The sequence below is a fragment of the Phoenix dactylifera genome, chromosome 2 (genome assembly GCF_051530095.1).
Source record: "Phoenix dactylifera cultivar Ajwa chromosome 2, Ajwa_hap1_PhDact_Kaust_v1.1, whole genome shotgun sequence".
NCBI lineage: Eukaryota > Viridiplantae > Streptophyta > Magnoliopsida > Arecales > Arecaceae > Phoenix > Phoenix dactylifera.
This window is the reverse complement of record NC_143191.1, coordinates 10,202,924-10,220,150: the sequence shown is the minus strand read 5'-3', so window position 1 is coordinate 10,220,150 and position 17,227 is coordinate 10,202,924. Positions and strand designations below refer to the sequence as shown.

General features: G+C 42.5%; 1 protein-coding gene across 3 annotated transcripts in view; it reads right to left on the bottom strand.

Annotated features, from left to right (window-relative positions):
* The window catches only part of LOC103715825 (uncharacterized), a 29,628-nt gene that overhangs the window by 2,700 nt on the left and 9,701 nt on the right, over positions 1-17,227 (bottom strand). For 2 of the 3 annotated variants that reach the window (XM_039119363.2, XM_039119362.2), the window contains 3 exons: positions 10,160-10,393; positions 9,900-10,002; positions 1,968-2,197 (listed from right to left, as the gene is read on the bottom strand). In XM_039119363.2, coding sequence (XP_038975291.1) covers positions 1,968-2,197; positions 9,900-10,002; positions 10,160-10,393 — 567 coding nt within the window. Of the gene's footprint in view, positions 1-1,967; positions 2,198-9,899; positions 10,003-10,159; positions 10,442-17,227 lie in introns of all 3 variants that reach the window. The other variant, XM_039119361.2, reaches the window with a different exon arrangement.

Below are 17,227 nucleotides of genomic sequence, written 5' to 3'. Positions count from 1 at the left end.
CCGGTACGCGAACCATGATTCAAGCTACTAAGCTTACATAGACTCCAAGTCATTTAATTTGCGTTTTATGCTAAACTTATATTCAACAAACAAATGGTTTAAGATTACCCACCATGCCTCATGTTTTAGCATGTTCCATCAGGTCAGATACTAGCACTCTGATCCCTAGCAATTATTTTCTTCTCATTACTTGACCTTGACTGCTTTCTACGAACAACGACCCTTTTCCTCATCATAGATATTCAGGAAGAAAGTTGCAAAACCTTTGCATAATCCTTTTAAAACCTGATCACTCCTTCACATAATTTTATATGAATTTCCAACCTATTAACATTAAACTTTTAAGATCTCCCATGACATTAGCTTCTTAAAACAAGACATATATCTAATAATTGCTTAATTTAGAGATCATGAGACTGTGGCTGTCCACCATGAGAAAGAGAATATATCTAATATCTTGTGGCCAATTATTTCTTTCAATTTTTCAGAATAAGGTCCTATAATGACCTTAGGTGAAGAACCAAAAACTTCAAGGTATTCAATGAAGAGGCTTCCCATACTGTAAATGATAATATTAGCAGGATATATAGTCATTTTTTTCTTTTGGATGGATCAACCCACAAATTACTATAGTTTTCGTCCATGAATCCGCTGGCTCCTTCGGCGCTTGGCATGGTTTAGTTGGTCGTAATACTTATCGGTTGCACCTTGTGCTGCATCATATATCCATTCCACTGTATGCATTTTGCTCTTCCAAAAGTACTGGATATTCAAGCCACAAATAAAATATGCATAATGCACTTCAAACACAACCACTTCCAAGGAGTAGCAAAATGCCAACTCAGGGCCAATCCCTGCCCTGTATGTGCAGGCCTTTCATTTGCGAAAAGTATGGTTGCCCACGAGATATCCATTTACTTTGGTCCTCAGAAACTAACCTCAGTCCCCAGAATCAATAGGCATATAAATATTATGGTAGAAGATTAGAAGTGTAAACATTGCTTCATGCCAAACTCAAAATTATATTTATATTTATAAAATAATACAAGAATAGTTACGTCACTATAATCCCTATTTCTTACCCCCTATCCAACCTACGGATTTAGCACATACGGCCCCACGAAGCTTTCCTAAGAAAAGATGGTTACCTTGCATTAAACTACTAACATGTTTAAGGTAACTTTTGGGGTCAATAATTAAAAGAAACAGTGTTGACGCAGGCATGAAATCTCTGAAAACATCATGTGCTCCTAATACTAACTCTCAACAATATACATAAAATTCTATCTGCTGCCTCATACTAGATTGGGAAAGATGATTTTAATTTTGGCCTACTTTGCATTGCAAACTCAGCGGAAAGATCGAGGATAATCTGTTTCTACTATTGTTGAGGGGCGGACAAGGCAAACATATTGGATCATACCAAGTGAACACTCTGCACACTGGTATAATCACATGCAAGACCTTTTCGAAGAGATAGCAAACTAGTAAACTTGCAAGCTGCATTCAGTGAGAAGTAGACATGTGCTCAATACTCAAAAAGTGAATGTTAGCACCATTAAAACAAATATAGAATCCTAAGCCAAGCTATGTATTTAAATAACGATCACGATTAATGGTGCAGTTCCTCTAATTAAAAAAGGCAATAATTGATTTTGCATCAGTGGAACTGAGCCTTCAAACCAACCATGCAGATACTAACATTTAAAATAGAGCTAGGACACATATTCCACGCAATAAATGATATAACTGCGCAATCCAACGAAAACAGCTTTTAAGGATGTAGAAATATTTTCCCTCACAAACTTAGTAATTAGAAACTAATGTTCTCTATTTTAGAAATGGAAGAATATTTTAAGAATTAGCTTAAATGGACAGCCAGTGAAAAGTTATGCTATTCTTGGCCTTTAACAGAATTGATGTTTTGAAAAGTATCAAATGAGAACTGAGTATTTTGGAAGTTATACCTAGCAGAAAGAGGCGAAAAGAAACCAGGTACTCTCTCATTTGAAGCAATGAAGAGAGTGCGTCCTGGTGGAATCCATTTTGCAATTCTCTGCTGAATAAATTCAGGGCGAGTATCTCTGTCAAGATGTGGATGAAGGCTTCGCACCACTCCATGTCCGTCTTTTCTGGTTTTTATCTTATCCCCTCGGCGCACATGAATAGCATCATAGTTACCAAGTAGCCCTTTAATCTGTATAGAGAATTTTGTTTAAATGATTACAAAACACAACTCATAACCAAAATAATTTCACATTTAAAATTTATATGTGATACCAAAAGATCAACCCTTTTCAGATATTTTATCATAGTTGCATCAGAAATTGAAACCAATTATAGGAAAACATCTCACAAAAAGAAAAAAGAGAAAAGAAATAACATAGTCATAATTTATGTCTTATGTTGATGCATATCATCAAAAAGCCTTCTCCAATGACAATTTTATGGTTCACGTTCCCTTTGATTAAAGATGCATCATTCTAATCAGTCAGAAATTGAACCTCAATATTGTCAATAGCTAATGATAGATCCACATTTCTAAGACAACTCCTTCCATATATGACATGGAGCATCTATTCAAGAAATATTTTATCATAACATTCTCTTTAACTATTTTATGACACTAGTAGCAAAAGCCATAATGGTACCATTACATCTACAATACTACTTGCTCTTACATATCCGCATGACTCCCAACCAAGGTTCGTCGTACCAGTACCGGACCCCGTACCAGTGGCACACTAGCATAGTGTGGGTATGATATGGTACGAGATTTTTTGGCGTACCAAGGGTCTGCAAGCCGACTTCTTGCAGGCCGTCCCCGGAGGAGACCAGTGCCCGACACCCCTACCAGCCTACTTAGCTTGCCTCCCGCCAATCTCAAGGTCGTCCGAGCTACGTTGCGACCTCAGTCCAGATCCAACGGCAACAGATTGGCGGTAAAAAGAAGGCCCACCCCCAACTACATCAACATCAATCGAAAGGAGAGATAACCAGCATGAGGTCACAAGGAGCCCGTGATACATCGCACACATCTCAACGCCACACTCCGACCTCCAAAAGGTGGAACCTACTCTGCTGGAACAACCCGCCGCGCCTGTAAGCAATGAGCAGTTCAACCTGCTCATTCAACAGATATAGGCAATGACCACGGTGGTCCAGGGCCTGCAGCAAGCAGAGTGCGGTCGGACAACCACGGTGGTCCAGAGCCTGCAGCAAGCAGAGAGCGGTCGGATCCTGTCCGACCAGAGTCCGGTTAACCCAGCCACTACTCTCAGTCACCGGTGCACCACATGCACCTGGTCAATCACTGCTCTCACCAAGACTTAGAGCGGTCTCGCCAGAGCCGGCATATTTAGCAGAGCAGTCCTGATCGGGATGGAAAACGATGAACTCCAAGCCCCCATTCCGACAGGGAATCCTTCCAAAGCCTCTTGCTTGTTCGCCTCATGGAACCTCCACCCCAGCGGGATGCCGACCTCGATAGGAGAATCGAGGAAATAGGCCGACAGATCCAAGCCCTCAAAGAATAGGCTCTGAGGGCGAACAATGACCTCAACTTCTCCTCGGAGCCCCCTTCTCCCAGGGGATCATGAAGGAATCGATCCCACCTCGGTTCAAGATGCTCCAAGTGGAGTCGTACGATGGCAGCATCAACTCCTAGATCACCTGGAGAGCTTCATGGCTCTTATGATGTTGCATGGAGCCATCGACGCCGTGTTGTTCAAGGCGTTTTCTGTGAACCTTCATAGGGCAGCTCGGTTCTGGTTCTCTAGGCTTCTACCCAGATCTATCCATTCCTTCGAGCAGCTCCACCGCCTCTTCGTAGCACGCTTGGTCTCCAGTCGGAGACGGCGCCGAGGTTGGGACACGCTGCTCGACATCAAGTAGCAAGAGAGTCCCTCAAGGACTATGTCGGCCGCTTCAATGCGGCGCCACTAAAGGTACGCGGCAATGAAGACCGGCCTGCAACCGTCGTGTTTTCTCTTCTCCCTGGAGAAACACTTTCCAGCAGACTTCGTCAAAATGCTGGCACGTGCAGACAAGTATGCGAACGCGGAGGAAGCCATGGCCTTTCATCACGAGTCTGCTAGCAGGAGACTCCCCTGAGGGGCCAAAAGAGGACACGAAGAGCAGGAGCAGAGGGTTGCCTCACCTCGGCACGAGGGGCTCACGGCGGCTCAAGAGTCCTCTCCAGAACTTCAAAAAGTACACTCTACTCTCCACACCGAGGACTCGGATCCCAATGGAGATTGAGGGCCAAGGCTACCTCTACCCTCTGCATCCGATGAGAACCTCGGCGATCACGATGAACCAGAAGAAGTACTGCTGCTTCCATCAGGATAACGGCCATGACATCAAGTGCTTTCAGCTCAAGGATAAAATCGAGGCACTCATTCGACGTGGGTGACTCGACCGGTACGTGCACGCTTAGTAGGACCAAGAGCCCGCTTCGACCTCTAATCCGCCCCCTCCGAGCCGATCGACAGCCGTCCGACTGGTGGAGTCATTAATGCCATTGCTGGCTAAACTTCCAAAGTCCTATGTGCCTCAGGCAACCGAGATCCCCAAAAGGCCAAAGCTGCCATGAAGAGACAGCGCGTAGGAGACGTCATCACCTTCTCTGATGCCGACATAGAGAGAGTACAAACTCCTTATGATGACGCTGCAGTTATTTCTCTTACTATCGCAAAATATGATGCAATGAGAATACTTAATGATAATGGAAGCTCGGTCGATATGTTAGTTTATGATGCTTTCCAAAGAATGAGGCTGCCAGCCGAACAATTTCGAAAGGTCAACACTCCTCTGGTCGGCTTCTCGGAAGACTCAATCTTCGTGGAAGGAATCATCAATCTGTCAGTCATTGTGGAACAAGAACCCTAAAGTAACACTTTGAGGCTAGACTTCCTCGTGATTCGGCCGACCTGGCTTGAATGTTTTTTAAGCCGTGGTACCTACCTACCACCTGCTCATGTGATTTCCCACGAGGAGCGGAGCGGGAGAAATCCAAGGTGATCGGATGATAGCTCGTCAATGCTACATGGCCACCCTCAAAAAAAGAAAATCAGTAGAAGCCCTACCAATAGAAGGGTTGGACACAAGGGACGAGCTGAAGGAACAACGAAGAGAACTGATCGAGGAGTTGGTGTAGGTCCCTTTACGGAAAGATGAGCCTGAGAACTGTTCAGATCGGCTCCAACTTAAGTAAAAAAATCGAGCCAAAGAAATCCATTTTCTCCGCACCAACGCGGATATCTTCGCCTGTGCGGCAGAAGAAGAACTTCGCTGCGGAAAGACAGGTCATCAACTAGAAAGTTGACAAACTCTTAGAGGTTGGCTTTATTCGTGAGATGAGCTACTCAGACTGGCTGGCCAATGTCGTACTTAAGAAAAAGGCTAATGGAAAATTGCGGGTTTGCATTGACTACACCGACCAGAATAAGGCTTGCCCAAAGAACAGCTTCCTGCTCCCGAGGATCGATCAGCTCGTAGATGCGACCTTGGGACATCAATTTCTAGCCTTCATGAATGCTCTCTCTGGGTACAACCAAATCCAAATGGCGCCTGAAAACAAGAAGGCCGTCTTCCTCACCGACAAGGGCCTCTACTGCTACAAGGTAATGTCCTTCGGCTTAAAGAATGCTGAGGCAACTTACCCGTACCTCATCAACAAGATCTTCAAGGAGCAAATCGGTCGAAATATGGAGGTGTAAGTGGACGACATATTTGTGAAAAGCTGAGCGGCGGAGCACCATAGCCGACATGGAGGAGACTTTTGCAACTCTCAGAAAGTACCGAATGAAGCTCAATCCATCGAAGTACGTCTTCGGAGTTCACTTGAAGAAATTTCTAGGGTTCATAGTGATGCAACGCGGTATCAAGGCAAACTCGAAGAAGATCTGAGCAGTGCAAGACATGTAGCCCCCAAAGACCATCAAAGAGTTTCAACGCCTAACAGGTTGGGTCGCTATGCTGGCGCGCTTCGCCTCCAAATCAGCAGAGCATTATCTCCCGTTCTTCAAGGCCCTGAAACATTCGAAGAACTTCTAGTGGCTTGAGAAGTGTCAAGAAGCCTTCGATCAATTGAAGTACATCAACTCGTCACCTCTCCTCATCAAACCACAGGTTGGAGAAATGCTTTACCTATACATAGTCGATTCCCCTTCTACCGTGAGTTTGGTTTTGGTACAAGAGGAAGAAAGATGTTTAAAATCAATCTACTATACAAGTCAGATTCTGCGCAATGCTGAGACTAAACACTCTAAGTTAGAGAAAATAGTCTACGCCAAGGTCCGTCGTATCGGTACCGGTCGGCGTACCGGTGGCGGCCTGGACCGGTATGAAACGGTCCTGTACTGGTCCGAACGGATCCCGTACCGGTTCTTCAACAATAAACTACCGGTACCGGATTCCACGCTGATCCGGTACCGGTCTCAGGCCGGACCGGTACGTACCGGCCGGTACGGACCGGTACGGCAGACCATGGTCTACGTCCTTATCATTTCAGCTCGGAAGCTTCGGCCATACTTCCAAGCCCATTCAATCACGGTCTTGACCGACCAGCCATCTCTCGTCGATGGGTCCCCCGTCAGAAACTCTCCAGCAAGCAAACTTTTTGCAGGCCGTCCCCGGAGGAGACCAGTACCAGACACCCCTATCAGCTTGCTTAGCTCGCCTCCAGCCGACCTCAGGGTTGTCCGAGCTGTGCTCTGACCTCGATCCAGATTTAGCAACAACATATCTCATTACTATCAAATGAAAAAGCCTCTATCACAACTATTTGCAAGCAATACAAAATAAAACCACAATAGACCCATACTAACATTAGACAACTACTAATGCAGAGATGCACCTGCCTAAAGGATTCCTAATATGACAAGAATTCAAATCAGATGAAAATCATCACTAAATTACAGTTGAAGTTTTTGGCCACTTTTTGAACTAGAAAATATTAGAAGTTGGCCAAAGGCAGTGAATTATCACCATAGAACTCAAAGAGTCCTTTCTGACAAGTCCAAGATCACTGGAGTCCAGTATCTGTGCAAAATGTTAGGCCTTCTAAATTCTGAAAGCTTGCTAGTTCAATATAAACTGCAGAAAGTTTTGGATGTTTGACTTGGCTGAACTTCAAGTCCATGCTACATTAGATTCTCCTTGTTAAGAACTTGTTGTGGAGTTCATAGATGATTTGTATTGTTGCTCTTCATCCGAATCTTCATATGAACTAAGAATTCTTCAAGATGATTCATGCATAGTAGTCTTCTCATTATACCTAAAATTCATCAAGTATCATCTTCATCAAATGTCCCTGGTGCAAGTATAATTTTCTTCCCTTCATATTTGAAAGAACAAATATGAACTCATCTGTTGTGAATTTCTTCATGTCAAATAACCCTAGTTGCAAAAAATAAAATGAACAATAGACATTGGAATGAGATCCCACATTATCTAATCTTTTTTACTTGCATGAGCAATGGTAAAGTTGCTCCATTGGTTCGAAACATAGAAACAGCCTCTCTTCATACTAGGATAAGGTAGCATACATAAAACTTGGAGCCTCAAGCACTGGGATGCCCTTTATTTCTGATGGAACAAAAAACAAGACAGTAATGTTCCATTGTGATCTTTTCATGTCATGGGGCAATGTTAGCTGCTGTGGAAAATTCAGCTGTCTTCAAAATGTGTTTTTTAATGACTTTGGTTAAAGCTATATTTTTAGTAATTCCCTTCACAACGATTGTATTTCTACCACAGGTTACTCAAGTTTCAAAACTATAATTGCACACTGGATCACCATCAGAGTTTGCACATCTTTCATTTGAAACATGAATACTTTCAAGCACTTTTACACAAGAAAACTTTCCAACTTTATAAATCATATTTTTATTTGAATCTTTAGAAACAAAACCAACTCTAGAAGTTAATTCAAGAAATGTGAAAAAAGAATGTCTCTCTTAATTTTAGAAAATCTAGATTTCTTTTCATCTTTAGAAAAACAAGAAGAAATATAACTGAGCGATTTAAGTGTTATCTCAGGTTTAAAAAGAATCCTTGCAGCATGCGGCTTCCCACAATTGTAGGGGAAGAAAGTTCAAAAAAGAACTGAATATTTAGATGGAAGCTGACTCTCTGATGATACCAATACTGATGCGAACTCTTCTGCTATTGAGTCAAACTCGGAATTCATCACATTGATGAAAATCTTTCAATCCCAAATACATTTCAGTTTAAGTCAGCAATATCTTTCATTTTGATACCAAAACACTGCTCACAGCAAACTCCCAGTAGAGGAAGAAGATCGACCCAACTATGTCAGAGTAGCATTATAGAAGGAACATAGAAGAGAAATTAATTAACAGCTCAGAAAGAGATGGCGAAAAGAACTTAGAACTTAATTCACCTCAGAATGGCTTTTCCATTTTCTAGTCACATCTATTTATGGATGCAGAACCACTATGAACCCACTATTGAACATGTTTATATTCATCCATATCTAAATAGGACGATATCTTACAATTTGAAAAGGGAATTGTAAAAAAACCCTTCATGATTTGAGTCTGCGATCACAGGAATTTGATGGCATCTTTGACTGATTCTGCTGTCGGATTCTCTCCAAATATTCTATCACATGTTTCACCATATGAGGTCATGTCAGCTTTGTTTCATCAAATTTGTGAGATCAATTACTTCATTTGCATCAGCCATATCAAAACTGACTCTCAGATCCTAATCAGCCATCAAACCCCTTTGTTCCTTTAATCGATCTTTCACATGCAACAGGTCAAGTAATCATTGACTACGTTAATGGCAAATGCATCATATACCACCATTTACGATGTGTAATTCCAATTAGTCATATTCTGAACACAAAGCATCAAGTGCTTCTTTTGTAATTAACTTATAATAACTCACAACTAAATAAGTAAGCTCTACTTCTATGGAATATGATACAGAAGTCAATAATATGTCATATCATACTCCACATCAAAGAAATTATCTTTTTACCTTTACATAAAAGAAATTATCTTTTAAAAGGACCGCCATTTGTCACAAATCTTCATTCCACAAAATCTGGTGGAAAAAGACTTCTTTAGCCTCCCAATAGTGTTTAATTTTAGAAGAATCCAATCAAATAATATGTTTGGGGTACATATGCCAAAGCTCAACACCTTTGGTTTCATCTAGAATCAGCAGCTTCTGAAAGCTTGCAATATGACTTCAATACATGGTAGGAAGTGCTGCTTCCAGGCAAGTTGCCTTTGTCTAGTTCACTTCCTGGAAAACAATTCTTCGATTTTGAGTTTGTGACCTGGATGGCCTTAAAGCACTAGGCCCATCGAGAAACAAGTAACCAGGTAAGTGTGCACGACTGCAATAATAAAGAACTAGCAACACCCTAATATTTTCCCATGTTTTTGTCATCCTTACAAGCGCAATGATATTTTTCCAACTTCTACACATGTATACCATGTAGGAGTACCTTATCATATATAGTTGGTACTTGCCAGTTATTTGTCATGTACTACTATACACGGACATCAATTGGCTGTGATGGTTGTTATAGTGGAAGTCAGGCAAAATCAGGAACAGAGCCATCCCACAGTAAGAAAGATTCTGGACCATGAGAAGTATTAACTGTTGAATGTTGTTTTAGATCAAAAGTCCAGTCAGGGAACCCAAAATGGCAGTGTTGCTGTCATTATAACAATGTCCTAGACAATGAGAATATTCAGCTTCAGTTCTCCTGGTAATCCATAGACATAATCATCAAATTCAGCAACCAATTGTAAAATGACACGATAATCAGGTTCTGCATGCTATAGGACAGGTAAAACTGTGTTTCTATTTTCGTTTCCAGTTTGCACTGAAACAAAAGTTTAGAGAAACAATACCATATCTGCTGCATCTCTTAATTTTCTGGCTGCCATCATTGGGAGAAATGAATATGGCAGCAAAACAGAGCTGCGATTGGTTCGACCCTTGCACTCCATAAACCTGGATGTTTATCATATCAAGACTAGCGCTTCAATTCAAACATCACCTAGCAAAATTCTGCATTTTTATCCATTTCAACACCATGAAACAAAAGTTCCACACAAGCTCAGATAGAACAAAGATATATGGACACTCGAGGGAAACATGATAATTTTACCATGAAAGAGGACTAGCAGTGCGGTTTATTAGCAAGGCATTTGAGTAAAGACTATTTTCTTTGAGATCAACCCTGCTTACTCCTTGAACATGGGCCAGCCCCCTTACTCCTAACTTCATACTTGTTGACAGTATCCTGTGCCACATCTTTGAATTGTCCATAATAACTGGTACTGTATTTGAAATGAGATCCAGGTCATACAAAGAGTCCATCGCACAAGAATTTGCTGCCCATCTATTGAAGATTTGAAAGAACTTCAGATTACAAATTTTAACAAAAACTCTGTTTCAACAGGACGAAACACTATATGAAAATCAGTCAAATATACCAAGATGTTTTACAAGCTCAAGATAATATAATTTGGTTATCATTGAAAAGAAAATAACATATAATCTTATAGAACTTTGCCGAGTTAATTTAGCTTGAATAAATCAAGATTAGATATCTTACATATCTACAAATAAATGCATGGTTATAGAAGTTAATATTGGTTTTGTTCAAATTTCAAGTCTTTTTAATATCACAGTAACTGAATCAATAAGCCACCTTTTAAAGTAAAGCCAAAGAACAAAGATCAGAAAATATAATAACAAATAACAATAACTGACCAGCTTTGTGTTCCTGACAATGCAAATTTTCTTGGTCAAGCAATTGATAGAATGATTATAAGAAAAGCGAGAAAGAGTGTTGATTTATATTATACAGAAGAATGAGTGCCGGTGAGAGGGGATGCTATGTATTGTGTGTCTCGTCGATTGGAGCTGATAAAAAGAAGGTTGAGAAGGTGGAACCGTGAGGAGGTAGGGAATATTTTCAGGAGGATTGAGGAGACTGAGGAGGCCATTGCCAGGTTGCAGGCTCAAGAGGCCATGGGGGGGAGTTTGGCAGATGTGGAGATGGGGGAGCTTAGATCACTCCTTGCCTTGCATGATTCCCTCTTGAGACAGCAGGAGATCTTTTGGAGACAGAAATCGAGGGTACAGTGGATCCAGGAGGGGGATCGGAACACTAGATTCTTTCACTAGGCGGCAGTGATCAGGAGGCATCGGAACAGGATCAGGTCGATCAGGGATGAGGATGGGCAGTCAGTGGAGGACCCAGATATCATTCGGAGGGTGTTGGAGGGTTTCTTCAGGGCCAGATGGTCTGAGCAGACAGGTACTGGGATCTCAGAGGGTATCGTGCCGCCACTGATACGGGTGGCGGAGGAGGATACGGCCGCACTGATTAGGCCGGTATCGGCAAGGGAGATTCAGGAGGTGATGTGGTCCCTTGAGGGGGACAAGGCGCCGGGTCCGGACGGCTTCCCACCAATATTTTTTCGGAGGTACTGGATGATTGTTGGTCAGGGGGTGACGGCTGCCATACAACAATTTTTTAGCACAGCCGTGATGTCTACAGATTGGCAGAGGACCCTAGTCACCCTGATACCGAAGCGACAGGATGCATCCGAGCCTAGCCACTTTCGTCCGATCAGCCTGTGTACGACCTTGTACAAGGCGACGGCGAAGTTACTAGCTGTTAGATTGAGGGATATCCTTCCGAGACTGATTAGCCCGGAGCAGGGGGCTTTTGTGGGAGGGCGGAGTATTACAGATAATGTCCTTATTGCCCAGGAGTTCATGTTTGATCTTGGTAAGGCTTCGAGTAGGAGGAGTTTGATGGGGATCAAGCTTGACATGGAGAGAGCCTATGATAGGATGAGATAGGATTTTGTGCAGCAGTCTTTGCAGGGGTTTGGCTTTCCCGAGACATGGGTCAGATGGGTCATGGGATGTATCAGAGCTCCTTCCTTCGCCATCCTGGTAAATGGCACGCCATCACGGTATTTTGGGTCTACTGGGGGATTGCGTCAGGGTTGCCCCCTCTCCCAATTACTGTTTATTTTATGTGCAGATGCACTCTCTAGGACCCTGCGGCATGCAGTGATCACCCAGGAGCTGGAGGTTTACAGGCCTGTGCCGGATGCCACACCGATCTCCCATTTACTCTTTGCTGATGATTGTTTTCTGTTAGTCCGGACGACGAGACAGGCAGCACGGATTGTATGGAGGATTCTTTGGGATTATTGCTCTGTGTCTGGTCAACCGGTCAACTCATCCAAGTCAGCAATTTGCTTTAGCTCGAAGACCAAACCGGATGTGAAGACCTCCATACTAGAGATTTTGGGGGTGGGAGAGCAGGAGGGTACGTTGAGGTATTTCGGAGTGCCGATCTCAGGTCAGCGTCTACGTAGTAGTGATTGCTCTTCCCTGGAGATCAGCATCAGGCACAGGTTGGAGGGGTGGCAAATACATTCACTTTCTATGATGGGCAGGCTTATCTTGGTACGGTCAGTTCTCTCCTCGATCCCGATTTACCTATTATCTACCGCTTTTATACCGGTTGCGACAGTGAGGAATATTGAGCAGATCTTCAGAAACTTTATTTGGGGGAGGAACGGAGGTGGAAGGGGCATCCCTCTCATGGCATGGGAGGTGGTATGTCAGCCGACGAGATTTGGTGGCTTGGGGGTGCAGTCCTTGATGGCGAGACGGGAGTCCTAGCGGCACGGCACGCCGCTAGAGTTGTGTTAGAGCCTGATGGCATGTGGTCCTCACTGATGAGGGCCAAGTATGGCGGTCTGGTGCCCGGGGCCCGTGCGGGGCGTCGCCATTCACCGATCTGGAGGGAGATTTGCGCTAGAGCAGGGTTGGTGCTTCCCGCGATTAGATGGGCTATTGGTGATGGACGATCCATTGATGTGTTAGAGGATCGCTGGGTGACGGAGCAGCCTATGAGTAGACTCCCGGTCATGGTGGATACGTCGAGGTTAGTCGGTCTCAGGGTCAGAGATTTGATGGAGCCCGGAGGGGGACGTTGGAGGGTTGAGTTGATTAGGGAGGCTTTTGGGGAGCAGTTGGCAGAGATGATCCTGGCTCTACCTATTTCTGCCCGGGTGGGGTCAGATAGACTAGTCTGGATGCCGACAGGGCGATTGCATGTGCGAGTCAGGGACATCTCCATGTTGTTGAGCCGAGAGCCAGCCCAACAGATAGAGGGAGGATGGATTTGGAGGATGCAGATTCACCCGCATGTCGCGCTCTTCATATGGAAGGTGGCATGGGGCTGCCTACTGACCAGGAGTGTGTTAGCACGGCGAGAGGTGAGGATCACTCAGTGTTGTGAGGAGTGCACGGAGACTGTGGAGACGATTGATCATGTTATCCTGCAGTGCCCCAGAGCTAGGGAAATCTGGAGCCGATCACCATCTTTGTTGCCCCATTCAGTCGAGTCGATACAGGATTGGATTCATTGGTTGAGAGTTTCCATGCGGAGGCCCAGTACGGTTAAGGCCGGGATCCGATGGGCTTATTTGGCTCATTCTATCTGGTTGGACAGGAATGCTGGTATCTTTGAGGGCAGACGGTTACCTCCGAGGGTGGTGGTGGACAGAGCTATGCGTCTTGCCAGGGAGGTTACCACTACTACCGTTAGGTCTTCTTCTGAGATGGCCAGGGACATCTGGGGTACTCTTTCCGCTGTCACAGCGCCCAGGTTCGCCCTAGTTTCTTGGGTACCCCCACCCCTTGGTCATCTCAAAGTGAACTTCGATGGTAGTATGTCGTTGGACGGGGTGTCTGGAGTTGGCTTTGTCATCAGAGACCATCTGGGTGGTTTGATAGCAGCTGGTGGCCGCCGTGCGCCGGGACTCACTACAGTCGGTGCAGAGCTGCGGGCAGCCTGGGAGGGGATATCCTATGCGAGGCGGGTACTTTGTGCTGAGCATATATGCCTTGAGGGGGATTCCTCTGTGGTGATCGAGTGGATTCGGGGAGCGGATAGATATGGTGATGGTCATCCTCTCATCCGTGAGATTCGGAGATTGGCGCAGGAGTCGAGTGATTTCCGAGCGTTACATGTTTTTCGGAAGGCAAACAGAGCAGCAGACTGGATTGCCTCTTTTGTTGCCCGGCATTCCGGGGAGGTCATATAGACATCTGTAGGAGATATTCCTCTACGCTTTACTTTCTTTTGATATGGCTGGATGTACTCAAGTTAGAGCTATATGAAATGCCGCTTTTATCAAAAAAAAAAAAAAGAATGAGTGCCTAGATTAGCACGGGAGCTAACTAGGCGAAATTGTGAAAGAAAGGTCAACCAGAAATCAAATACTAATTATCAAAGTTGATATTATTGTCTAAATGTACAGGCATATAGAATTAATTTTTATATCAGTATGAGAGCAATCTATAACACAACATGCTATGTTCATGTCACCTCAAGCTGCACGATAACGTAATATCAAACCTAGGTCTGCATGTCCGGCTCTGATTCAAATTTTTATCTCAATAGATAAAATTGCAGCAAAAGAAAATAAGTAATATACCTAGAATATTCTACCAGGCTGTAACAATGTCAAACATGTAATAACACGTGTTTGGGTATTGACACTAGCATAATTCTTTTACATCATTAGAAATAAAGAATTATGATTTTATTGGAAATTTCATAATCCGGACACTAAAATATTAATCCATCAAATTACTCAAGCATATTGAGGCAAAATAAACTAGGCCTAAGAAATATGATGTAGATTTTTGATTTTGACTGTTCAATACGGGTTTCAAAAGCACTTTGGAAGATAATTAAGATCACTTAGATAACTTTTAGGCGTTGTCAGGAAATTTTGAAAAGCTACAAGTCCCAATTGAAGTGTTGGAATTGGGTTACTTGGACACCATACTTTTTTTTGGGAGTTTTCAAGCGCTTCTGCTTTACTTGGGAGGTGACAAGACATGACATGACACTCCAGTGGCAGTATAAAAATGGTGTATCCTGCTGACATCATCTAGAAGTTTGGGAACTTGGCATTACTTTTTGGAGTGTGCTATCAAAGAGTGCCTTATCGCAATCCATGACACTTCATTTCTCAACAATGTTACTGCTCAAAAATATCAGCCTGATGCATTGCTACCGAACCTCCACCAGATTGGCTGGTTGAACAAATAAGTTACCTGGTAATTTGTCTGATTCAGGTTTGTTAACAAGATAAGCATATGGACCAGTGATATCTGTTTGACATGCTGGTTTTAGCATCTTCCAGCAGACATTGGAAAGTTGTTTCTGTCCAAACAAACCCATAGTCTCTAGAAACTATTCAAAGAAAGAGAGAACACGAATATCTAATTCCACATCAACCCACCAAATACATGTATGTATGTATGACTTCAAGATTTTGTTGAGGCTGTATATATGTACGTACATATGTATGTATTTTAAGCATGCATATAGAAACTTCAAACATGGAATATAGCTTATCCGATATTCTGATTCACAAACAAATTAACTAAATGCACAAATTTGTTAGTATTCTTGCAATGCATTCACTGCTGATTTTATATATAGTATCTTATTTTAAGGATTCCTTTCTTTGTTTTATTGTTCTTGTTTTTTGATTGATCCTTGGACCAATGAACCAGTGAACCACTCTCCTCACCAATTTGATGCCTGGTCCAGGTCTGATAATATTGATGGGAATAACTAAGTTGAGGTTTTCTGAAGTCTATAGCACTGTTGCAAGTAATATTTTAGATATGTACATGCATATGTTTGTATATGTGCGTGTACGTATGTGTCCATACATACTGAAATAAGCACGCATGTAGAAAATTGCAAAATAGAATACAACTTACCATATATTCTGATTCACAAACAAATTAAAGTTTTTTCTTATAATGCTTTTATGACTGTTTTTAAATATAGTTTCTTATTTTAAGGATTCCTTTCTTTGTTTTATTGTTTTTGTTTCTTCCATGATCCTTGGACCAATGGACCAATGAACCAATTTGATGTCTGAACTAGGTCTGATAACATTGATTGGAATGACTAAGTTGATATTTTCTACGGTTAGCACTGCTGCAAGTAGTATAAACATTAGAGTGTTATACTTACTCTCTCCTGTATAATTTCAGTCATAATGTCATAAACACAAGTTCAAACATGATATAATAATATTTATCAGTGGAGGCCCTTTTGCAAGTAAAATTATAATGCACAATAACCTTTCGGTATAGCTTTAATATTTCAGTGAGCTACCTCTCCCAATCATAGCATTGCAATTGCTACGTTAGGGTTTCCTAGGATTCCAAACCAATGTAATTAGGGTACTACCAGGTCAGTTAGGTTAGGCTCCAGGTACCTCCAATCCAGATTCAGAATCATTATGTGTTCTGGACCTAAATTTTGAGCCAAACCCTATCCATTCAAGAATAGGTCAGGTCCAAGGTAGATAAGAATTAAGCAGACCAATCAAGTCTGCAGGTCAGACAATATTGTAACAAGACCCCAACCTACCTAAGAGCACTTAATACTTATACCCTACCTGAATTCAGAAGGTTTGGTTAGGTTGCATATCGAGTCCAAGCTCTGACTAAGTACCATAAATATTTGATGCTAGTGTATTTCTCATTTGAGTTACTAGCTCAAGCCCACAAATTAGTTACTGTAGTGTAAAATAGCATACAAGAACGGAACAGTGCAAAAGGCCAGTGTTTTCAGGGCATCGGCAGTACAAGACAAAGGGAAGTAGTGCTTGGCTTCTCAAGTTAGAAGAAAAGAACCTAGTGGATTAGGGATTTGGTAGGCCCAATTATCTTAATAGCATCAAATAATTTCAAAAACAAATTCTAGGTATTATAAATCTACTTTAGAAGAAATTTTAAGGGTATAAAAGTAAAATATATGTTTTATCTAGTTTTTAGGTTGGGTCAGCTGCTGGACTTGGGGGGGCCATATTCACCCAACTCAAATCCATAAGCTGTCATATTATATGATCAGCCCGAGATGGGTCTGATCTGGCTATAGTTTTATTAGACTTAGAACCAACCAAAAATCACTCCTGCATCTATGCTCAGACTCACGACTAACGCTTAAGTCTATGAGTTCAGGTTGAGTCAGGGTCTCCAGATCTCAAATGACAACACTAATTGTAAGAGATATAAGGGTTTATTTGCTGTCCTGCAAAGTTTTTGCCATTATATGTAATCAACAGGAGTTAAAAACTCAAAGGGTAGCCCACCACAAGTA